Source organism: Theropithecus gelada, chromosome 16 (genome assembly GCF_003255815.1).
Source record: "Theropithecus gelada isolate Dixy chromosome 16, Tgel_1.0, whole genome shotgun sequence".
Taxonomy (NCBI): Eukaryota; Metazoa; Chordata; class Mammalia; order Primates; family Cercopithecidae; genus Theropithecus; species Theropithecus gelada.
The window spans coordinates 75497493-75522138 of NC_037684.1; the positions used below are offsets into that span (position 1 = coordinate 75497493).

At 56.6% G+C, this 24646-nt stretch overlaps 1 protein-coding gene across 6 annotated transcripts in view; it reads left to right on the top strand.

Moving 5' to 3' along the window:
- The window catches only part of PEMT (phosphatidylethanolamine N-methyltransferase), an 85921-nt gene that overhangs the window by 13658 nt on the left and 47617 nt on the right, over nucleotides 1–24646 (top strand). For 4 of the 6 annotated variants that reach the window (XM_025363523.1, XM_025363524.1, XM_025363522.1 and 1 more), the window contains exon 2: nucleotides 841–948. In XM_025363523.1, coding sequence (XP_025219308.1) covers nucleotides 841–948 — 108 coding nt within the window. Of the gene's footprint in view, nucleotides 1–404; nucleotides 454–840; nucleotides 949–24646 lie in introns of those variants that run through there. The other 2 variants (XM_025363527.1, XM_025363526.1) reach the window with 2 other exon arrangements.

Here is a 24646-nt window from a genome sequence, read left to right on the forward strand (position 1 = left end):
TCTAAAAAAAAAAAAAAAAAAAAAAAACCTGAATATTTGGTAGTATATTTTGTGTTGTTTTCTAGAAATTTCTGTCTAGGCACTGAATTGTGCAGCCTGCTCTACTACTTGACGGTGTGTTTGAGAACGTTTCACAGTGCTGTGTGTAGACCTAGTGCTTTTAACTGCTGTAGTTTAGCTGCTGTAGGAATGGGCCATGGGTTTTTCCATTTCTTTGGTCGCTGGACACCTCAGCTGTTTGTCATTGTTCCTGATGTTTTCATGCAAGCTGATGGGGAGGGGGGCAGTGTCCACGTGCCCCCTGTATGCAAGTGGGGTGGCTGGGGCGTGGGTGCACACTTTTTCAGTTTACCTTGCGCCAAGATTTCGTGTGCACTCAAGATTGTCCCCTGTCAAGTGTGAGTGAGGAGAGGCACACCACTATTGTTTTAGTTTGCTTTTACCTGATTCCTGGTGAGGTTGAGCATCTCTTCACATTTATTTCAGCTGCTTGGATTTTCTCTGGGGCCTCTGAGAACCCTCATCCCGGAGGGTCTCCGTCACACCAGGGTTGGTGTCACCTCCCTTCAGGGCACCAGGCACCCCTCTTCAGAGGTGCTGATTTCCTCATCTGGTGTCCAGGCACACTTCTGTGGCCGCCCTCCCAGGGCATGACACAGCTCATTAGGTTTCAGATTTTTATCTTCCCTTTTATGAGACTACACTATAGTAACCTTTGCTGGACTTGGATGTTCCCAGGCCTCCCGGCGTGTTCCCAGAGGGTAACTTTGTCTCCGACTCCTGGGGGCTCACAGGCCGTGCTGTGTCTGAGCGGTGCTGATGCTGGCTCTGTCCCTGCAGGCAGACCTCTGCGTTATGACCTGGCTGCTGGGCTACGTGGACCCCCTGGATCCCAGCTTTGTGGCTGCTGTCCTCACCATCGCCTTCAATCCGCTCTACTGGAATGTGGTAAGTGATATGCCTGACACTGTCCAGACGGGAGTATCCCATTGCTGGCTGAGCCCCACATGCAGGGGATTGCGGCGGTTGCTGCTGGCTGGCCAGACAGACAGACAGACAGACAGCTCTGTTCTTCCCTCCCGTGTCTGTCACTGGCTGGTGTGGAGTACTAGGCGCTTCCTGCCCTCTCACCTTGGGGGTCCAGCAGCCACTGGACTGCCCAGGCTGGTGTCAGGATGGTCCAGGACTGCAGGGGTGGCCCTCCTAGCCTCACAAAAGCCTGCAGGAGAACGCTGCCCCACAGTGGGGCTGCCATTGGTCACATGTGCCCGGCAATCTGGTGGCCTTCTCATGCATGAAGTGGGTTGTCCAGGAAGTAGGGGCTCTCTTCCCTGTCTGCCATGTCACACGGTAAAGCCACTTGCTTGTGAATCCCCCACCCCTCGTGTGTTCCATAAACATGGTTATTTTTCCCACATGAGGTTTCCTGCAAAACGGCCTGCACATTCAGGACCCAGGCGAGCTGGGTAGCAGGAGCAAGCCGACATGAGTTGAAAACAAGCAGCCAGCGTGGCACCAGCTCCTGATGGGTGCCAGGGAATGTTTGGGTGTCTGGGCACCAGCACCGAGGGGTGGGTGGACTGCGTGGGAAGTGGGCTCTGGGCCCTTTCAGGAAAGTGTGGGAGGGGAGGGCTGTCAGCTCCTTCTTCGGCCTTTCTGAGATGACCCCCCCCACCCCCCAGACTGTGGGGTGAAGCTCTTGGCGTTCCTGGCCTGCTCTCCCAAGGCTGTCTCTGGGGGGTGCTTCTGGGCTGCTTCCCGGGGATCCTGCTGGGGGAGTGGGTGGTCCCGGGGCTCAGCGGGGGTTGAGCTTGCTGATGCAGAGCCCTGAGCACCCTGTGATCACCCCCGAGGCTAATCTGCAGAGTAAGGCTAAGATCAGCGTCAGCAGCACATTGTTCCAGACAGTTTTCATTTAAGGTGAGCCCTTGATCCCAGGGCAGAACAGGACATGTTTTTCATTTAGTTTATGACTTGAGATTTTTCTCCATCTGGTGAGAGAAGTGGGTGGGGGCCGGCCTGCTCATGTCAAAGACAGTACATTCCAAAGAATGCCCTGTCCCTGCTATCCTGAACATGCCGGACACGCTCTGAGGATGGATGCCCCGGCGGCCCACAGAGGAGGGGCTTCAAGGGGAGGTTCAGAGGTAGGACTGAGACTGGCGAACTTGGTGTAGCCAAACACAGGCCTCCTGGACACCCCTTTCTTCTCAAAAGCCTTGGCTGGGCTGGGGAGCACCTGTACTCTCAGCCACACCGTCCCTAGCTGGCCCCAACCTCCTGACATGGGCCCCTGTAGCCAGGGCTGCAGCCGCGGTGCCTGGCCGTCCTGGCATTCCCGCCCACTGCCTGGCCTGCATGCTTCCCCTCTCCTTTCACCTTTGCACGCACCCAGCATGCCAGAGATATGAGGTGGTGAAGAGTGAAGAGGGTGTTTGGAGGCTGAAAAATGGTCCTGCAAAGACGTCCACATTCTATGGTGGTGCACACACAAGGGTCTTTGCAGATGTGATGAAGTCAAGGAGCTTGAGCTGGGGAGATGGCCCTGAGTTACCCAGCTGGGCCCTAAGTGCCATTGTGTGTGTCCTTTTAACAATGGCGTGGCACAGGGACACTGACTCACAGGAGTGTCTCGTCACCATGAAGGCAGAGGCTGGAGTGACCAAGCCACTAGCCAAGGCAGGCCAGGCCCACCAGAAGCTGGAAGAAGCAAAAAATGGAGTCTGCCCCAGAGCCTCTGGTGGAAGCACAGCCCAGCCGACACCTTGATTTTGGCCCAGTGGTAACTGATTGGGGATTGCTGCTGTTTTCAGCTGTAAGTTGGTGGTCATTTGTTACAGCAGCCACAGGAAGCGAGGGCGGGGTATTTAAAAAGCCAAAGACCCCTGCTGGAAGATGTCGTAGGCCTAAGCCTTGGGGTGTTGGGTGTGCCGTGCTCTTTCCTGTCTACATTCCTTCTCCACAGCTGGAGGAGGTCCCTGTCCTCCGGCTTCCTGCAGGCCTGACATTGACCCGCAGTCATTAAGGTACACGTGGGTCTCCCAGCACTGGGGGCTTGGCTGGCCGAATGCATAGCGGGTCCTAAGGACGCTTTTATTTATGCACAAGCCCCCTCAGGTCACTTCCCGCTGGCCCAGCCAACAGTGTGTTTTTGTGCAGTTCGTTGTGAAGGTTCACAGTGGCTCATGAATGGCAGAGTGGTTAAGATACAGTAAGATTTGGCTGGGTGCGGTGGCTCACGCCTGTAATCCCAGCACTTTGGGAGGCTAAAGTGGGTGGGTCACCTGAGGTCAGGAGTTTGAGACCAGCCTGGCCAACCTGGTGAAACCCCGTCTCTACTAAAAATACAAAAATGTAGCTGGATGTGGTGGGGCATGCCTGTATTCCCAGCTACTCGGGAGGCTGAGTGAGGCATGAGAATTGCTTGAACCCAGGAGGCGGAGGTTGCAGTGAGCCGAGATTGTGCCACTACATTCCAACCTGGGTGACAAAGGGAGACTTTGTCTCAAAAAATAAAAATAAAAATAAAAAAAGATGCAGTAAGATTTGGAAGACAGACAGCATGTGTCTGTGTGTTTGGCATACGGTTTTTTGTTTTTTCTTTTTTTGGTCATAAACTTTTGATTAGTCTCATTTTGAGAAAGTTTTTCACTGGAACAGTTTGTGGTCATTAGTGGGAGAGAGAGTCAGCTCTTCAAAGTGGTTTCTGAAGGAGAAAAGTTACAGAAACAAGTTACAGAAACATGTTGCAGTTCAGTGGGCTGCTGCCGGGGAGGATATCCAGACGGCATCTGGAGTGGGATGACCAGGCCCAGCTCCTGGATGCCAGAAGCCCGATGGGCAGATCAGTTGAGTTCAAGACCATCCTGAGGAACATGGCAAAATCCTGCCTTTACAAAAAATACAAAAATTAGCCGTGTGTGGTGGTGTGCACCTGTAGTCCCAGCTACTGGGTTGGCTGAGGTAGCAGAATCACTTTAACCTGGGAGGTTGAGGCTTCAGTGAGCTGTGATCACACTACTGCACTCCGGCCTGGGTGACAGAGTGAGACCCTGTCTTAAAAAACAAAAACAAAAACAGGCCAGCAGGCCACAACCAGGGAAGCACTTAAATAACTTATCAATGCAGTTGTCCCTGGGTATCCACAGGGGATTGGTTCCAGTTCCCCATGGATACCAAAATCGGCAGATGCTCAGGTCTCTGATGGAAAACAATGTTGTATTCGAGTGTAACCTCTGCCCACCCTCCCATATACTGTACATCATCTCTAGATTACTTATACCTAATACAGGGTACATGCTAGGTAGTTATACTGTATTTTTTTTGTTAATTAATTTTTGTTTTTATTTTTTTCTGAATCTATCTTTTTCTTTCTTTCTCTTTCTTTCTTTCTTTCTTTCTTTCTTTCTTTCTTTCTTTCTTTCTTTCTTTCCTCCCTCCCTCCCTCCCTCCCTCCCTCCCTCCCTTCTTTCTTTCTTTCTTTCTTTCTTTCTTTCTTTCTTTCTTTCTTTCTTTCTTTCTTTCTTTCCTTCTTTCCTTCTTTCCTTCCTTCTTTCCTTCCTTCCTTCCTTCCTTCCTTCCTTCCTTCCTTCCTTCCTTCCTTCCTTCCTTCCTTCTTTCTTTCTTTCTTTTCTTTCTTTTTTTTCCTTTTTTTTTTTTGAGATGGCGTCTCACTCCATCGCCCAGGCTGGAGTGCAGAGGCGTTATCTTGGCTTACTGCAACCTCTGCCTCTCGGGTTCAAGCGCCTCAGCCTCCCAAGTAGCTGGGATTACAGGCGCCCACCACCACGCCCAGCTAATTTTTTTGTATTTTTAGTAGAGATGGTGTTTCACCATCTTGGCCAGGCTGGTCTTAAACTCCTGACCTCGTGATCCACCTGACTTGGCCTCCCAAAGAACTGGGATTATAGGCGTGAGCCACTGCGCCCAGCATTTTTTTTTTCTTTTCTTTTTTTTTTTTTTGAGACAGAGTCTCGCTCTGTTGCCCAGGCTGGAGTGCAGTGGCACGATCTCGGCTTACTGCAACGTCCACCTCCCAGGTTCAAGTGATTCTCCTGCCTCAGCCTCCTGAGTAGCTGGGATTACAGGCACACACCACTCTGCCTGACTAATTTTTATATTTTTAGTACAGATAGGGTTTCACCATGTTGACCAGGCTGGTCTCGAACTCCTGACCTCAGGTGATCTGCCTGTGTTGGCCTCCCAAAGTGCTGGGATTACAGGTGTGCGCCACTGCGCCTGACCCCTGAATATTTTTTTTTTTTTTTTTTTTTTTTTGAGACGGAGTCTCGCTCTGTTGCCCGGGCTGGAGTGCAGTGGCCGGATCTCAGCTCACTGCAAGCTCCGCCTCCCGGGTTCCCGCCATTCTCCTGCCTCAGCCTCCGGAGTAGCTGGGACTACAGGCGCCCGCCACCTCGCCCGGCTAATTTTTTTTTTATTTTTTAGTAGAGACGGGGTTTCACTGTGTTAGCCAGGATGGTCTCGATCTCCTGACCTCGTGATCCGCCCGTCTCGGCCTCCCAAAGTGCTGGGATTACAGGCTTGAGCCACCGCGCCCGGCCAATATTTTTATCTCAGTTGCTGCAGAGGGCTGGCTGGTGGTGGTAGGACTCATGCTCAGGTGTTATGCCCAGTGCATTTCATGCAGTATTTCAATGAATCTTCACAGCAAATGCTGTTAATATCCCCTTTGGAGACTGAAGCTTGAAGAGGTTCATTCATACATTCTTCAAATGTTTATTGAGCATCTACTATGTGCTGGGCGCCATCCCAGCCCCTGGCCCTCACGCAGCGGCTTCAGTGGTGAATGAATGTATAGCACTGCCAGTGACACAGCAGGCAAGGGGAGGGACAGATTGGGGTGGTGGTCAGGGAAGGCCTCTCTGATGGGTGTCCTTTGACCAGAAACCTGATTCTCATGCAGGAGGGCCCTCAGGTGTCTGGGGAAGAGCCTTCTGGTCAGGAAAACACAAGTGCAAAAGTCCTGGGGCACTCTGAGTGTCCTCAGAGGTTTTAAGGAACAACTGCTGCTGGAGCCAGGCAGGAGGAGAATGGAGGAGCAGGACAGAGAGGTGACTGGGGACGGTGGTGCAGGCCTTGCGAGCCATGGGGAGACATTCCACGGACTCTGAGCTGGAAGCCATTGCAGAGGTGGCATGATCTGAGTCAGGGTTTCAAGGCCACTGCACCAAGGACAGACGAAAAGAGGTGAAAGTGGAGCTGAGAGGCCAGTAGGCCCCAGATGGCAGCTTGACCACGCTGGGACTGGCGGAGGTGGGAGGAGTGGTCAGGGAGAGCCGAGAGAGGTGGCTTGGCCAGCCCATGGTTGGTCCTGAGTGACCCGTGGGAAGCAAGGCCGTTGGCTGCCCTGGGGCAACCGTGGGAGGAGAGGCTTCTGGAGGAAGAGCTCGGTTTTGCCTGTGTCAGACACGGATGTCCTTGGGCTCCAGACTGTGTGTGAAGGCCAGGCATGGTGGCTCACACCTGTAATCCCAGCACTTTGGGAGGTCAAGGCAGGTGGATCGCTTGAGCCCAGGAGTTCGAAACCAACCCGGGCAACATGGTGAAACGTTGTCTCTGTAAAAATACACAATTCAGCCAGGTGTGGTGGTGACCACCAGCTACTCGGAAGGCTGAGGTGGGAGGGCCACTTGAGCCCTGGGGTCGAGGCTACCATGAGTTGTGCTCAAGCCACTGAACTCCAGTTTGGGTGGCAGAGTGAGACCCTGTCTCAAAACAAAACAAAACAAAACAAAACAAAACAAAACAGACTGTGTGTGAGTCTGGACTCCTGGGGAGCTGGGGGCACTGGAGAGGGGCCTTGGCCCCAGGCCCACTGTGTGCCTTTCTGGGCTGTGGCTCTAGGGAGTGTTTTCCCAGTGTTGGGCTGGGGTGCTGCCCGCTCCTGCTCATCAGCACCCACCCCATCCCTCCCCTCTTCCCTTCCAGGCTTCCTAGGTGAGCCACCTGCTCCCACCCCTCCCTCCATGTGGCCAGCTGGCATCTCCTCCACTCTGTTGGAACATTTCTTCCCAAGGCCTCCTCCTCCTCTTCCTTGTTCAGACCAAGGGAGGCTTTCCCGGCCTTCTCTTTCTGGGGGAATTCACACTGCGGACCCTCACTCTTCCTGGAGACTGGCCTTCCTGCGTGCCACAATGCTTTTCTGGCTTTCTTCCTGCTGTTTTTTGTGAATTCTGCTTCCTCCGCCTGATGTTCATTTGTTCAGCGAATAGTCACTGAGAACCCGCCATGCACCAGGCACTGTGTGCGTCCTCAGAGAGTGAATGAGCTCTGTCCTTCCAGAGCACAGATACGTTTGTAATGAATGCTGTGATAAGGCCTCAGGAAACAAAGATCGAGATGCTGCAGAGGGACTGATAGGCTTTTCCCTCTGTCGTCTGGGTCTCAGTCTGTGGCCCGGACTCCTCAGGGCTCCAGGACCTTGGGTCCAGGCACTGTGGCCCTGCCTAGGAGTCTCCAGTCTCCAAAGGGAGCCCTTGCCAGGACCTCCCCGATGTTCTGTTCTTTCTCTATTGCTCCAGATGCCAGGGCAGTGGTCCAAGGACCAGCATGGACTCCCTCTTCTCACCTGCCCCCGGGTCTGTACCCTTGCAGACTCCACCTGGCTTCACGCCCTCGCCCCCGCCAGATCACCAGCAGCAGCTGCTTGCAGCCAGTCTCCCCACTGCTTCTCTCTAGCCACCCCTGAGAGCCATGCTCAGAGGTCTCCAGGTCTTCCAGGACGTGGAACTTTTCCCCTGACCCGGGAGGCCATTCTGGCAGGCGTCCTCCCACCTGCATCCTCAGTCATCCCAGGTCTTGGGCCTTCCTAGGTGATCTGGCCTCTCTTGTGCAAGGCTGCCCATAGACCTTTGCTACCACAGCCTGGAGTGGTCCTTGTCAGGTGTCTCTTTCCAGGTGACCCTGCCCTCTCTGACTCAGGGTTGCTGACATTTGGGGCCATCCCGGGCACTATAGGTGTCCAGCAATGTCCCCGGCCTCTGCCCACTAGATGTCAGTAGTACCCCAAGTCCAGGCCATCTGAATGGTTTCCAGACATTGCCTGATGTCCCTTGAGGGGCATGGCTGCCTGGGTGGTCTGAGTGCCCACCTCTCAGCACAGCCTGCCATACCCACTGTCACTGTTTGTCCCTCACTGTCCTCTTAGAGCATCCCAGGAGCATCCTAAGAGAGTCGAAGCGGAGCCTGCTCTGCTCCTGCATCACCAGCCCTTGCATGTGCAGTGCTCTGGGTGGCAGCTGCTGCCTGACCTGCATCAGGGAGGGCAGGGCACCTGTTGTAGTTCAGTGCCTGTGCCCAGCACCATGCCTGGCAGAAATGGATGTGTAGGCAGTGTTTATTGGCTTCGTGAGCATGGACTGCCCATTGACTGGTTTTCTGCGGTGGCACCTGGTGGACAAGGTGAGGCTCCATTGTGCCAGGTTCTATGCACACCCCAACTTTGTGAAATAAAGCACCACAGGGAGGTAAAGCGCAGTAGTCATTTGTAGCAGGCTCAGCGATTCCTGGCATCCCACTGAAGATAAGATAGGCAGCCTGTGCCACTCCAGCTCCTGGAGTCCCCCTGCCTTACCCTGCCCTGCCCTGCCATGCCCTGTGTCATCCCGAGGGAGCCAGCACGGGAGGCACAGCAGCCACCTTGAGCACTGTTATTTACAAGAGCGAAGTGTGCACATGCTTTGGTATTGTAACTTTATTGAAGACCAGTTGCATGTAACCAACATCAGAGCTGCTGGAGACACAGCAAGTTGGGACCCTACTTCCCACCTAAAAGGATTTCTAGAAAGAGTTGCCTGTGTCTGACTTCCCTTCGTCACTGGGACCCCGTGAACCTGAAGAGGAGCTGTAAGGAGTCCTGCCAGGACGGCAGATGCACACAGAGTCACGCCGGTTTCCTCCAGCCTTGGGAGGGTGCTTCCTGGTGCCTTTGTTTGTTCCCTTCCAAGCCCTGCGTGGCCACCCTGCTTTCTGCTCTCCCTGGGTGCCCGGCTCTCATGTGCAGGTCTTTGCTTGGGGACACCCAGCTCCGTCCTCAAGGTCAGTGTGCAGCCCCTCCCCTCCGAGGCCCCTCTCTCCCACAGTGCACCGTGCCCAAGACCTCTCGCTCTGAGGGTGGGGTTTCCATCGGGCCAGGGGCAGCGTGTGCTCCAGGGAGGGAAGGCATGTGACAGGTCAGCTGCAGACAGGCGTTCCGACACTCACTGTCAACCAGACCAAAGCCCCGGCCCTCGGCCCTGCGGAGGATACCTATAGACGGGCAGCAGGTCTTATGTCTGCATCAGGAAGCTGACCTGTCCCTCTGGCCGGGAACTTTCCTGCTTTTAGCCTGAGAGTCCCTTTCCCTGGAACCCAAGCCAGTCCTGGGCAGACCAGGACAGCTGGCCACTCTAGTCTGGAGAGTTAGTTTGGGAAGAGGCAGCTTTTCCTTTCTGGGAGGTGAGAGTCCGTTTGCTGCGCTGGGTCACTGGCTGGGCCTGGGGTTTCCAGGGCTGGGATGTGTAACCTGCTTGCTGGTACTGGCAGCAGCTGCACCCCAGGGTGGCCAGACGGTAGGTGGCGCTGTGGGCAAGGTGAGGTGTGCTTCTCCTGGCTCCTGTGAGGAGGAGGTGACAGCCAGGACGAGGAGGAAAAGGTGTGGGTGCTCCTGCCTCACCTCAGTCACCTCCTCACCTGCAGCTCCGTCACCTGCCTACCACCCTTAGTGTGCGTTTACTGCTGCTGCTGCCTCAGTTTCCATTTTCAGATCCCCAGCCAGTGGTCTATGGCTCATTTCTGAGTGTCCCAAGGGATCCCTCCAGGTTCCGGGAAAGCCAACCTGGTAGCTGCTGTGGGATCAGCCCAGGCCCTGTGTCCTTGTCACTCACATCCCCTCCCTGGGCATCAGTTTTCTCAGTCTATAAAGTGAGGACACTCAGCTGAGGCCCCATCCAGCTCTGAAATGCTGCAGTCCCCTCGCTTTACCAAGTCCTGGCTCTGGGGCAGCTCTGTGCCGGGACAGGACCCTGCCCTCCTGGGCTGGCGCTTGGTTAGCAAGGTCAGATTAGATGTGATGTAGGAAAATCAGCATTTGGTTAATAAGAAAGCTCACAACTTATTAACCAAGGAGTTACAGGAGAGAGCATAACCGGGTAACGCGTGGGGAGACAGGGTCGTGGCAACTAGAGGAGGTGACAGTAGGCCATAGGCAGGGCAGTAGTTGGCCTACGTGGGCTTTTGGAGGACTCGTAGGGGCAGGATGGGCAGGAGTCGAGGAGGCCAAGGAAAGGGATATGAGGGTAGACAGAAGGTGGACTACAGGTGGGCCTGGGGCTTGTGAGGGAGGATGCCAAATGCTTACCTGCAATCTGGACTGTCTGCACAAGGATGGTGGCGTGTGTGTGTGTGTGTGTGAGTGTGTGCGTGTGTGTGTGTGTGTGTCGGAAGTTAGGATGGGGGCATGAGCCAAATTGTCTGAGACCCTTGCTTCCATCTGGCTCAGAAATCTGGCTCCCAGGGCATGGCCGCATATCCGATGGGCTCCAAGCCAGTGTTTCTGGACCAGAAAGCATCGTCCTCTGCCAGGGCCTCTTGCACTTGCGGGAAGGCTGAGCTGAGCTGGGCTTACTGGCGGAGCCTGTGGCACAAGAAGGGTTTTTCTTTGAGCAGAGCCAGCTGGCTCATCAGGCCTGACTGAGACCTTGGCTTTAGGAGCACAGGGCTCTTGTCTCTTCAGACCAGTGTCACCTAAGATACCATGGCCCTCCCAGCTCTCCCCCGCTCCTGTCTGGGCTGTGCTCACAGCTGGACTCCTGCAGAACAAGTGGCAGGTCTAGCTTCAGCTCCATGGCTGGGGACAGTCAGTTCCTTGTCCCCAGCACCCACGCTCACTCCGCTGCCCCCTTGATGTTTGGTCTCAAGTGCAAGCCGTTCCATGGCACATGAGTGTGGGATCTTTCAGAGCTAGGCAGTGGACGTGGACTTTTAGCTGGAAACAGCCCTGCTGCCCCTGGGGCACCGCCTGCCTCTGAATGGCAGCTGAGCCGGGCAGCAGCATTGCTCTGTGGGCTGCTGGCACTGGCCTGGTGGGGAGCCTGTGCCATCAGGCTAGGGCTAACTTTAGAATTGTGGTGCCCGAGCAACGTGGTGACAAAGTGTACGACAAGGTGTCTCGAACTGGGTCAGTTCACAGTCTGTGCCAGGATGACTGGGAGTGACATGGACAGGAACAAAAGGGAGGGGAGAGGGAGCACACTCGTGCCTGGAGCCTGGCAGGCAGGATCCCCACTGAGCCGAGCTCTTCCACTGAGCCGGCCCATCCCTCCCTGCAGGTTCCTCATACTCCTGAGATGGCTGGGTGGGACCCAAGCGTGTCTCCCTTGGATGATTTATTTTTGGTTCTGGCATTTACAGCATGATGAAGGCTATTGGACACCGCTAGTGTGAGCAGAATCACCCTAACCAAAAGGCAGCGTGTGGCCCTGGGTGGTGAGGTTTGGTGTAGGCATCTCTCGGGATCCCTCCCACAGTGGGGAGAGGAGGCAGGGGACCCAGGTGGCCTTAGTTACTTTCCCTTTTCTTAGGCATTCCCAGTAGGTTGGGCCTCCTACTCCCACCTTTCTGTAGACCCGGCCGTGGCCTTCAGGCTAAGCATGGCTGAAGAGGTTCATTCGCGACCTGCCCCCTGCGCCCAGTTGGGTGCCTCTCCTGAGACTTATCTCCCAGAGCTCGGGCCACCAGAGCCACCACTGTTCTGCAGACACGTTCTTCTCCGTACTTTGGTGCCTTTGCACTTCCTTCCTCCTCCTCGCCGGCTTTCCCACCTTCACCTGGTTGCCTTGGCTCCTCCAGTCTGGCTTCCCTGAGCCCTGGCTCTGTGCAGACATGGCTGGGCCCTCCTGCCTGTGCCTTCCCGAGCCCTGCGGCAGTGCTGAGCCCTAGCCCTGGGAACTGAGGTTGAAAGTGTGTTTTGCCTCCTGCCTAGACTGAGAACTCTTGGAAACTAGGGGTAGGGTCTGAGGCACCTGTGGGTGTCCCAGGCCTGGCCTGGCACTGTGAGGCATGGATGGTGAAGGGTGCCCTCTTTCCTGGAGGAGGAACCCTGAGGTGGCCCCAGGAAGCCATGCAACCAGGCACACTCATCCCCAACTCTGCTGGGATCACGTAGGACCCGCTTGGCTGTTCCCCACTTTCTCATGCCTTGTTTCTTTCCCTGTATAAAGGGTAGTAACTGCCTGCCAGACCCCATGCCTGCACTGTCAGGAACTGAGATGCAGCCCAGCGGGGCTGTGTTATTTGCTTTACCCATTCCTGGGTCTCCTTTGGAGGCTGAATGAAATTCCATGGGCAATTTCCAAGGCATGAGTTTTTGTGTCATTTCACTGCTAACCTACTCGGTGACCCAAAACAAGACCCTTCCCTTGGGTCTGGAGGAGCAGCCTCTGCCCCACTTTGCTCAGAGGTGCAACAAGGCCTTCAGGGAGGGAATGGGTGTAAAAGGGTTTGGGCTCCAAGGAGAAGCAGCTGTGGGAGCTGCCCGGCTGCTCTGTCTCCAGAAGAGCTCTTGCATGAGTGGAAACACCCAGGCCTGCCTCTTCCAGCCACTGCTCCCGGCTTTAGGCCAAGCACTTTCACTTGGCCCCAGAAACTCCTGCCCAGAAAATTCTCATGTCCTAGGGATACATCTTGGAGAGTACTTCTGTAGCTGGCGGCCCCTTTCTCTCCAGAAGTGCGGAGTCAGCCTGGGAGGGACAGCTTGAGACTCAGGAGCTGATGGATGTGGTCATTCTTGGCCAATGCCAGAGGGCCACACAGCGGCAGCTGGTGTTGGGCTCTCCGGTGTCATGGATGCTGCTGCCTAGAGGCAGCCCTGTTCCTGCCACCTTGTGCCAACTCCCCTCCCTCCCCATTCCCTGCGAGGCGTGGCACAGTGAGACTCAGGTGGGCTCAGATGGGAGATGGTAAGTGCTAGGCTGCCCACTGGGCCTCCCGGTTCGGAAGATGCTGGGCTGAGAATACTGAGCTTCTGTTCTAGGGGTTTCCCTTGTTTGTGTTACTGCTGGACCTTGAGATGATTTCATCATTTTATTCGAAAAAGGGGACACTGGCCTGATGCAGAGGTATGGTCTCCTGCAGGTGCTGGTGGCTGGCCAGCCTGGGCTGGCTGTGGGGACCCTTTGCTTACAGGCAGGGTGTGCCCTGGGCAGTGGACAGAGATCTCAAGAGAGGCTGAAGTGGGAGCAGAGCAGCCCGACTCAAAGGTCCTGGGGGAAGGGGGATGGAGAATCTGGTTGCCTGATGGGAAGTGGCCAACTAGGAGGGTCCTGAGGATGGACACAGAGGGTGGGAGGTGGAGACTGCAAAGATCCCCCAGCCACAGTTTTCTTTTTTTTTTTTTTTTGAGACAGAGTCTCGCTCTGTCGCCCAGGCTGGAGTGCAGTGGCGCAATCTTGGCTCACTGCAAGCTCCGCCTCCCGGGTTCACGCCATTCTCCTGCCTCAGCCTCCTGAGTAGCTGGGACTACAGGCGCCCGCCACCATGCCTGGCTAATTTTTTGTATTTTTAGTAGAGATGGGGTTTCACCGTGGTCTCAATATCCCGGCCTCCCAAAGTGCTGGGATTACAGGCGTGAGCCACTGCACCCGGCCCAGCCATGGTTTTCAAAACCAGCTGCTGTTTCGAAAGGCACTGGCTGAGCCCTGGAGGCCTGCAGGTGTGTAGGAGGTTCCAGGCAGCCGCTGGGCTCACCCTCCTGGGAAGACATTTGTCCCACCAGTCCATGCTGAAAATGACCTGAGGCAGGGACCCCACCCCGTGTGTGCAGTGCAGGAGTGTGTTCCTGGAGGCCTTGCTCCCAAGGCCCTCCCTGCCCAGAGCACCCCTCCCAGGCTGAGTCCCACCTGTCCAGCTGACGTCACAGTCTCTTGTGAGAATTGGCCTGGGCAGTGGGTGTGAGCCCCTCTGGTGAGGACAGCATTAGCAGCTGCTAGGCACTCACTGCTCCTTGGGCAGCTGTGGGAGCAGAGGGAAGAGAGATTGGGGGTACCCGCCTTCCCAGGTGGAGTGGGCTACCCATGAGACTTAGCTGGAGTTTCCCAGGGGACTGAGGTTTGGGGGTTGCTGTGAGCTGGCCAGATGTTGCTGAAGTGCCTCTGCCCTCACTGGCCTCAGTGCCCTTGTGGTGTGTAATTCTGTTCTGCACCGCCCGGCTGTGTGAACTTGGCAAGTTCTGGCCCCCTCTCCTGCTTGTAGTTTCTTGGGCTAAAATCAATGGAGCTAAATTATCTCCCAAGGTCCTTTCCATTCTGGATCCTCTGTCATCCCAAGGGAGATGGGGAAGAGGGCTTGGAAACAGCCAGATTCAGAGATGAAGATTCCACTGGGGGCAGAGGGGAGGCAGCATGAACCCCCTGTCCAAGCCCCGTACTCCATCCCTGTCCCTCACTCCCTGCCAGGAGCAGAATGTGGGCGGGTGAGAGTCCCGGAGTGGGAAGAGCCATGGGTGGGGAGTAGCTGTAGGGCCAGTGCCACCACCGCTGCCCAAGGACCTGGTGTTTGATGCCGCATCCTCCTGGTGGCATCCATGGCTCTGCTCCTTCCCCCTGACCCACCCATGCCTCCGTCCTGGGGCCGGTGGCATTGCTCTCAAAACCACCTTAGCCAAGAGAGCTCCTTCTCAAGACTCAGGAGGTAGAACATAGGGGACAGCCAGGCCTCAAGGGGCTGGGCAGGGGCTCTAGAAGATTAAAGCTGCTGAGGTCACAGCCCCGCCCTGTGAGGGTCTCACAAGCCCTGTGCTGGAGAACCCCCTCTTCCAGCAGCCAGTGCCATCCTGGGGAGGCAGGCAGACAGTCCCTGCTCCTGGATGAGGTGGGTGGGGCTGTGCGGGGAGGGGGCCCGGACAGAACCCCGCCCAGGCCAGCTAGCCAACCTGCCGGCTGCCCCCTGGCTGGGATGCTGGCGCCGGGTACCCTCGTGGCCTGAAACCTGGTCGTGTGCATTCTTAGAAAGGTGTTTGGTCTCTCCTCTAAGATGAGCATAGCGTCCCTTCCTCGGGGTTGGCTGAAGAGCTTGGTGTGGGCAGCCAGGCTCCAGGCACACAGCGGCCCCAGCACACCTGTCGCTTTGCCTGCCACCCCCCTACAGCAGCAGCATGGTTGTAATAAAGCAATAAAGCCAGCATGGATGGGCGATGTTGCCATTGCTATTAATGATTTTTGCTAATGAAGTTTTTAGTTGCCTTTCTGGCCTTCCCCCATCTCAGGCCCAAACTGTCCCTTCTTCCTAAGGGGCACCCTCTGCTTCCTGCTGCAGAATCCTGGGGCTTCCCCCTTCACGTTTCCATGTAGCTGAGAGATGGCACCTCCCTGTGAGGTGGGGTGGAGGGGAGCCCCTGCAGATGCGGTTCTTGGAGGGGCTGAGGGGTCAGAGGCCAGGTTTGGCCCCACCGACAGCTGGCACCAATAACAACACCCATGTAGACCAGGTGTCTGCCCAGAAGCCCCATGTGCCTGAGGTCAGGAAGCCTCCCTGGGAGGTGGAGGTGCTGTTAATGAGCAGCCAGTGGGAACCCCCAATGTGCTCCTCTCCGAGGGCCTCAGGGGCTCTGAGTCTGCTGGCTCCTCAGGCTGAGGCCTCCTGCCCCCTAGCGCCCACCCTCCAACTCTCCCCTGCCGCTTTCTGAGACAGATCTTGGAGCCTCGGCCAGGCTGTCCTAGTCACAAGGTAAGTGTCCAAGGCAGGGGTCAAAGTCACTAGCAGCCACTTGAGGCCTCCTTCCCGTTCAATTGAGAGGCATGGAAAAGGGCGCGTCTGCGAGGAAAGGGTGGCTGCATGCAGGTTCCTTGTCAGGTGGGTGGGGACCTGGGACACACCTGACATCAGAGAAGCCACATAGGGCAGGGGGATGGGAAATGGCCTCCTCTGGGTAGGGGTCTGGTGGGACCTGGGGGCATTTCTCTCTCTCTTTTTTTTTCTTGAGACAGAGTCTTGCTTTGTCACCCAGGCTGGAGTGCAGTGGTGCGATCTCCACTCACTACAACCTCCGCCTCCCAGGTTCAAGAAATTCTCCCACCTCAGCCTCCCAAGTAGCTGGGACTACAGGTGTGCACCACCACACCCGGTTAATTTTTGATATTTTTAGTAGAGACAAGGTTTTGCCATGTTGGCCAGGCTGGTCTCAAACTCCTGACCTCAGGTGATCTGCCTGCCTTGCCCTCCCAAAGTGCTGGGATCACAGGTGAGCCACCGCCCCCGGCCAGGGGCATTTGTCTGCTTGAAGGCACATGTTCCCCAATAGCCTTTGAGGGTGGGATCAAGGGATTGCAGCTGTCTTGAGGGTGGGGACAGCCCATGGTGAGGGACAGTGCCCTCCACAGCGGGAGCTCAGTGCTGACTGTGCCTCCACTGTGACTGTCACGGTGGTCAGCTTCATTGTCATCAGCAGCACTCCTGCCACTGTCGTGGCTGCCGCTGCAGCGAGCTGGGTGCCTGAGACACAATATATGGATTGAGTGGATCCGATCTGCCTTAAGGGGCAGCCCCTGGTGTTACAGAAGCAGCAGCTGAGGGCCCGAGAAGTCACTTGACTTGTCAGGGCCTCGGCCGTGTGTGCAGAGCTGGTCCCGCTCTGTGCTTCATGCCCCCTGTGCCCCTCACTGCCTGGTGCATGGATGCATCATGGCGGGAAAGTGGAAAAACAGCCCCAAGCCGCAGCACAGCCGGCTCCAATGGGCCGGAATGCCGGCCCCTCTGGCAGGAAGAGGCCCTCCGAGCACCTCTCATGGATCTGGCCTAGATCCGGCCCTGAGGCCCCTCCCGCTGGAGCCTGGGGTGCCCTCACGTGCCCTGCGCCAACTTCGTGACAGCCCAGCTTCCCGGCTGCTGTGTGCCCTGCCTGTGTCAATATTATGACTGGACTTCCTGTGGGACAGGCCGCACGTGGGGCGTCCGCGTGAGGTAGCCACGTGGAAGTGGTACCCCCGTGTCCTTGAGCCCACTGGAGTCTGTCCCCCTTGCTGTCCTCGGGAGCCTGGTGTCCCCCTCATCTCTCTGGGCCTCTCAGCACACAGGTCTGTCCCACCTTTGATAGCAAGACGGACCTGGGCAAGGTTCCTGGCTTCTCCTAGTCTTGGTGTTCTCGTCTGTGACCTGCACACAGCTGCCTGGCTGACTGTTGCAAGGGCCGGGAGGATCAGGACTGCGGTGGTGCCTGGAACCGGCTCAGCATCGGTGACCCTTGTCTGTTCCCTCTTCCCACCTCCAGCCTTACCGTCCGCTTCCCCCTCAGGCAGCCACCCCAGGGCATCGGTTGTGGAACTGCTCTGTGGGTTTTGTCCTTGATACCTTTCCAGGCTTCTTCAGGGTGGGCGCGGGCAGGGACTCCGGAGAACTTAGCACCCAGCTTGCAGCCTCAGCACCTGGGTTCCAGGTGTGGCCAGCCATTCACTGTGCTAAGCTTTGTGCCTTGATGTTCTTAACTGTGAAAGAGGGTTACGCGTAGGTTCTACCTCCTGGGTCGTGTGAGGATGAGTGACACACTCTGTGTGCAGCACAGGGGGCCAGGCAGAGTTGAAGCCTGATAAGTGTGAGCTGGGAGTGGCTGTTGTCCTCCAGGCCCTGCCCCACGGTGCCCAGTAAGTGTTTGGTAACTGTGGTGTGCGTGGGTCCTGCCCATCATATGAGACTCCCTGGAACCTGGGGCAAATAGGATTTGAGTGTGGGGTCTGGAGGAAGGGAGGAGAGAGGGGAGAGGAAGGCGCAGTCGGGGTCCTTGCTGTCTTCAGTCACACTGCACACACTGCTGACTCCTAGATGTGTATCAGGCCAGGCCCAGGGTTCAGGGCTTCCAGGGCCCAGGGGATGGTTGGTTAAAGGCAGTCTTGGGAAGGACAAGCAGGCAGCTCAGGCAGTGTGTAGGTGAGGGTGGGGTGAGGTGGAGGTGGGGAGGAGTGTCGAGGGGAGGCTGGACACCCTGCCCCTGTGGCTAGGGCGGCAGGGAGCCTGTGTGGACATGCAGCTGGTGTGGACAGGAAGGGTGGCTTGGTCGGGGCCTGTCACCCAGTCACCATGCTGCTCCTTGGCTAGGCAGAGCTTTTCCTCAAGGGCCAGTTTGGTTAAAAGGTGATGATATCTGCACAGATGCAGCTCCAAATTCCACCATCCCCAGGGGCCCATGCCCCTGTTCCCAGTTCTCTAACCCCTCCCCGGGGCCGGTGTGGTGAAGAGAGCACAGCTTCGAGGCCCCAGGTAGCCCCTGTTGCTCCTTAGTTATGTGGCTTTGGGCGGGTTACCTGCCTACCCTGTACCTCCATGTCCTTTTCAGATAACCTCTGCTGTGGCATTTGGTGATGAAATGAGACCACGTGTGCCAAGAGCTGGTCCAGGACCTGGCCCCAGCTGGCGAGTGGTGAGGATGGGACGGCCCCTTGGTGTCTGCTCCTGCCTCCCAGGCAGGTAGCTCAGCCTGGCCCAGGGCACGTCTCTCCTGCACCCAGGCATGTTCCTGCCTCTGGTGTCCCCGAGGGCGGGACCCAGAGCCTTCCTGTCACACCTGGCACACTGGAGGCCTCCCTGTCTGCCTTCACCCGATGCCTGCCCTGACCATGTGATGGTCAAGGAGTGCAGAGCACACAGCACATGGGATGCTGTGCAAAGGACATGCCTCAGCCAGGTCACCGGGGAACTTTCTGGCCAGGTCAGGCCGTGGCTTTGCTGTGACTGTCTTAGAGGCTGGGTCTTGGCAGGCCTGGTGGAGGCCTCAGGTGGGGTAGAGTAGCCGGCGGGCCTCAGAGGCTTTGGCCACCTCTGACTCCCCAGCACTCAGGTGGGGCCCACTCAGGTCAGGAAGAGCACTGGGCCACTCGCAGCTGTGCAGTGGGGCTCCAGCCCCAGTCACACCACTGATTGGCCTGGGGTGGCTGTTTCACTTCTCTGAGCCACAGGTTCCCCACTCAGAAACTGGGAGAGGGTGGGGATGCACAGTGGGCCTTTTCTGTCCCCACACTTCTGCTGCCATCCTGTTCTCGGGCTCCCCTCTGTGCCCAGGGTTTCCTGGGAATCCTGGCCAAGACTCACCAATAACCACAAATGCCCACCCAATCCAGAGGCCACAATTCCTCCATCCCCACTTGGATGCCCCTTACCAGCCAGAACTGGCCTTCATCTGGCCCCACCAGCCTTTGGCACCTCTGAGGACTCACAGGCTCATTTCAAGGAGCTCAGTGCTGGACTCTGCCCCTGACAGAGATGACTCCTGTCTCTCTCCACAGGTGCCCAGGCTCTGGCTGGCCCCCTTCACAGCAGGCTCCCTTCCCCGGCAGGCCTCTGAGGGCAGGCACCCGCCTTAAACAGGCTGCCTGGCTTCCAGTCCTGTTGTGCCTGCCTCGAGCAGGTCAGCCTCTGTGAGCCTCAGTTTCCTCTTCTGTGAAATGGGTACAGTGGTGTTGATCTCATTGGCAAGGCTTGCATGGAAAGTCCTAACATAGTGTTCCCTCAGACCCCACTGCCTCCAGACCTCCCCAGGGTCCCTTCTTCTGAAGTCCTATGCCTTGAAGCCAGGCGTGGAGAAAGGGCTGGGGCCAGCCTCACCGGCACACTTGCTAGCTGTGCAGCCCGGGTGGGTCATACTGGGCCTCTGGGACTCAGTTTCCTTGTCTGTAAAAATGGGGAGAGTAAGAAGCTGTGACGGTGTGAAGTGAGCAGATACAAGGTCTGATTTGGGTTTTATGAAGATTTCTGCAGCTATGGCAGGGATGCGGAGAGAAGAACAGGGTTGGGATGGGATGCATTTTGGAAATGGTGATGGAAACCTTTCCCGTCAGACTTGCTAAGAATGGTTTCATGTTTCTCTTAGGGCCCTGGCTGGGTGGGCTGACCTTGGAGTGGTGCTTCCTGCTGGGTGTTGGGGGCAGGCTCTGGGAGGGATGGTGACTGGAAGGGACCTTGTTATGGTGCACATGGAGCATCTGAGGCCTAGGAGGGCTCAGAAATCACTACAAACCCGTTGCCAAGCCAGGCTCCGGTCCACTCTGCTGCCCTTTCTTCTTCTTCTTTTTTTTTTTTTTTTTCCCCTGAGACTGGGTCTCACTCTGCCTGGGCAGGAGTGCAGTAGCACCATCTCTGCTCACTGCAACCTCTGCCTCCTGGGCTCAGGCGATCCTCCCACCTCAGCCTGAGTAGCTGGGACTACAGCCACGCATCACCATGCCTGGCTAATTTTTTTTTTTTTGAGATAGATTTTCACTCTTGTTGCCCAGGCTGGAGTGCAATGGCACGATCTCAACTCACTGCAACCTCCGCCTCCCAGGTTCAAGCAATTCTCCTGCCTCAGCCTCCCATGTAGCTGGGATTACAGGCATGTGCCACCACACCCGGCTAATTTTTTTGTATTTTTAGTAGAGACGGGGTTTCACCATGTTGGCCAGGCTGGTTTTGAACTCCTACCTCAGTTGTTCCACGTGCCTTGGCCTCCCAAAGCCCTGGGATTATAGGCATGAACCACCGCGCCCAGCTCTAATTTTTTAATGTGTGTCTGTGTGTGTGTGTGTGTGTGTGTGTGTGTATATGGAGACGGGGGTCTCGCCATGTTGCCCAGGCTGTTCTCAAACTCCTGGGCGCCAGCAATTCTGCCACCTCACCCTCCCAAGGTGCTGGGACTGTAGGCATGCACTCCCGTTCCCAGCCTCCAATGCCCTTTCTTTCCGTGCCTCCAGCTGGCTCCTCTGACTGTCCTGCAGCAGGAAGCCACTGCAGGTGCCAAGCTCTTGGGGTTCTGGTATCTGGCCCAGCCAGCCAAGCATGGTTCTGTCCCTAGCCAGTCCCCGGCCCTCCCTGGCCATTCACTTAGCGATGCCATTTCCTCCTAGTAAACCCTGGGGAGGGCAAGGCCGGCTTGAAGCTCAGCTTGGCATCCATGGGCCGGAGGAGGCAGTACTTTCCCTCGGGAACACCTGCCAGTCCCGGTCACCTGACTCTACACGGAATTGGGAGAGTGGCCTGTCATTGTCACCAGTCCCTGCAATGTCCCCCTCCACTCCTTGGTGCTGGCTTGGGCCCACCCCGTTTCAGTCCTGCTGAGCTTTGCCTCAGTTCTTTATTCATTGAGCAAACATCTCCTGGGCATTTGCCCCATGGAAAGTACTATTCTGGGAGTGGTGGGCTTTTGGAGATGAGCAGGAAGTTGACTCCGGAGGCTGCAGGGACCTGCTCAGGCACCCTTGTTACCGCCTGGGTCCCAGAGCGAGCCAGGAGCCTCCGAGGCAGCAGGGGCTTCTCAACCACGCCCCTGACTCTCCTTCTCCAAGACTTTCTGTGTGCACCAGCATCTTCCATTTTGCGCTTCCCATCTGCTTACCATGTGTAATTTTGTCAGCACGTCACGTCCCTTTCACAATGAAGCAAAGGACAAAGAAGCAAAGGCCAGTGGAGCCCAGTACAGGGTGGCCAGAGGTGTCGGCTCCATGTAGGTCTGCTGCTCTGGTGTGTCTCTGCGTGAGGGTCAGGCCGGGGAGGTGGCGGCGAGAATCAGCCAGGCGGGAAAGACGAACAGGCTGCCCAGAGGCCAGGAGCCGGTGCGTGGGTGGTGGTGGTTGGGGGTATTGCTGAGTGCAGAGGCTCTGGGGGAAAAGCCAGGGGTTAAGGGACACCAGGCAGGCACCCGATCTGGGACTGAATCCTCTGGCAGGAACCTAGAAGCAACTCAGCAAGGTGAGGGAGATTTGAGGCATCAGAAGCAAATTATGTCTCTCTTAGAGCCCCCGCAGATCTGCCAAGACTGAGGGCTTCTCTGTCTCTTTTCGGCATCCTGTGCTTGGCTGAAGATGAGAACCTTGCTTTCCTGCTGAGAGGCAGTGGGCCGCAGCACTGCGGGAGCCACGGCGTCTGCAGACGCATTTGATTCCCCCATTAATAGCAAAGCTCCCACTCCAAGGATCTTCAGCAGACAAAGGGCGTTTTAACCTTCCTCTCAGTCCCAGTTGCTTGGAGTGGCTCATGTGGCCTCTCTGAAGGAGGGAGGAGGCTCCAGACAGCCCCATGCATGTTCAGAGGCAACGGGAATTTGCAGGAAGGGCCAGGCGCAGTGACTGACACCTGTAATCCCAGCACTTTGGGAGGCCAGGGCAGGTGGATCAACTGAGGTCAGGAGTTTGAGACCAGCCTGGCCAACATGGAGAAACCCCATCTCTACTAAAAATACAAAAAACAGCTGAGTGTGGTGGCATGCACCTGTAATCCCAGCTGCTTGGGAGGCTAAGGCAGGGGAACCTCATGAACCCAGGAAGGGAGGGTTGCAGTGAGCCAAGATCACGCCATTGCACTCCAGCTTGGGTGACAGAGCGAGACTCCATCTCAAAAAAAAAAAAAAAAAAAGAGAGAGAGAGAGATCAGGAAGGAAGGCTCTCACTCAGAAGGCTCTGGCCTTGGCTGAGTGTCCAGTTTGCTGGGCACCAGGGCCAGGCCCTTCTCTCTTGGGCAGTGAGACTCCCGATGACAGCTGCCTCGCAGGGCTTCTCTGAGAGTCAGAAGACCTGTTCCTGAGTTTTAGGGATGCTCAGTTGAGCAGGACCTGGCCCTGTTCTCTGGAGCTCATGGTCTGGGGGACGCCCCCTCACCTGCCTCTGGACTCTCTGGCATCCATCCAGTTGCTTCAGTGCGACGTGTGGCTGCTGCGAGTGTCCTTACCCAGGAGTGGCTGTGTTCCGCTCATCAGGGAGGCCTGGTGCCCGGCACAGTGCACAGAACTTCAAGGCTTCAGAGCACGTTTCCTTAAAGCCACATCATCTATGAAAGGAGTGGAGCATTTAAGCCTGCTGGCTCTTCCCAGGCAGAGGGACACCTGGAGGAGAAGCCCAGGGACCCACGTGTTCCCCTCCTTCTATGGGAGCCACTCTGCCTGCCCCACCCAGATGCCCATATTCAGAGGACAGGAGGCAGAAAAACACGGGTGGCTTCCGCCGCAGAGGGTGAGCATTTGCTTCTGTGTGATCCGAAGGCAGAGCAGGGGCTGGCTGAGCCCTGGGATCATCATGACGGACTTTAGTGGTCTGGGTGGATGGGCCGTGGTCAGAGCCAATGTGACCAAAGTGGCCTTCAGGGGAGCCCAGAGCACCTTCTGAGCAGAACCCAAGCCCCAGCATAGGTCCTGGAGGGACCCAAGGAAAGGGGAGGTTCAGACTCACTCAGGTGTGAATGCTGTCACCGCCCAGGCAGGGACACGGCAGCCCCACCCTCTTCTGTGATGCAGGCCTAGAGGTGGCAGTTCTGGAAAGCTCCCCCTCACTTGCAGGGGAAACTGTTGAGGTGGAGGGCACTTGCCCAGGGTAGCACACTGTGACAGGTGGGAGCCGAGGCTCGGGAGGTGGGCCGGGCTGAGCCGGGACAGGTGCTGGTGAGCATCTCCTCCGCTTCCGCGTGCTCTGGCTGTAGCAGAATGTGTCCCACTGCTGTCTCCAGCCAGCTCCAGCACTTCTCTAATTGGGCCTCATACCTCCATGTCGCCCTTCTTCCTGGGGGTGGGTACAGTGCTCTGCAGAGTCCACTGCTTCCCAGCTGGGTGACGTGGACAAGCCACATCCTCACTCTGGGCTCCAGTTTCCTCCTCTGCTATATGGCCATAGTGGGATTACCTGCTTGTAGGGTCGTTGTGAGAATCCAGTGAGTTGGTTCCTATGCAGGGTTTAGAGCTGTGCCCATTCGTGCTCATGCACGTGTGTGTGGTTACTCTGGTGCCCATCCCCATCCCCAGTGGAGGCCATGCATGGCCTTGAATGAGTAGATAAGTGCTGCCTTTCACTTCTGTGCTGTGGCAACTTTTAAAAAGTCTGCTGGCCGGGTGCGATGGCTCATGCCTGTAATCCCAGCACTTTGGGAGGCCGAGGTAGGTGGGTCACCTGAAGTCAGGAGTTTGAGATCAGCCTGACCAACATGGTCAGGGCGAGACACTCTGTCTCAAAAAATTAAAATAAAAATAACAAAAATTTAAAAAACCTGCTGAATTCACTCTGGCCATCACTGGTGAAACCTTGCGGGAAAAGGGCTCCATTGGCTCAGCCTGTGCAGCTCACAGCTCATGTTTGCTGGCTTAAAAGCAACCTGAGCTGGGAGGCAAGCCACCCATCCTGCTGGCCACGCACTCTGCCTTCCGGAACACGTTCCTGCACTGCTGGCCCAGCACGGAGGGCCATGTTCATGCCTCCGGGGCCACGACAGCTCTCTCTAGAGTAGGACATGGGAGGAGGGGCTGTGAACATCTGGGGTAGCATCTTCTCTTCATGGATTGTCAGGAACTGCACCCTTGTTTACTGAGGAACAGAGGCCAGCCTCCCGCTGGCTTGTGGCTGAGTGGGGGGCCGGGTCTCTAACTCTGTCTTTTTGTACTGAAAGCCAAACACCTTCTCTGCACAAGGTATGTCTGTGAGAGAAACAGACCAGAGGACAGAACGGAGCGGGTGCTGAAAGGGTTGCTGTTGGCTGCAGGATCCTGGCTACCAGGTCCCGAGCCTGGCCTCTGCTGGCCTCCCCAGTCAGCCAGTTCCTGCTCACGGGCCAGGTCTCAGGTCCAGTGCGTCCTCCCGGAGAAGCCTCCGGACCCTCCAGCCCAGAGGAGCCCCCACCCCACCCCTGGCTGAGTGTGTTCTGGGCGGGAGGTTTG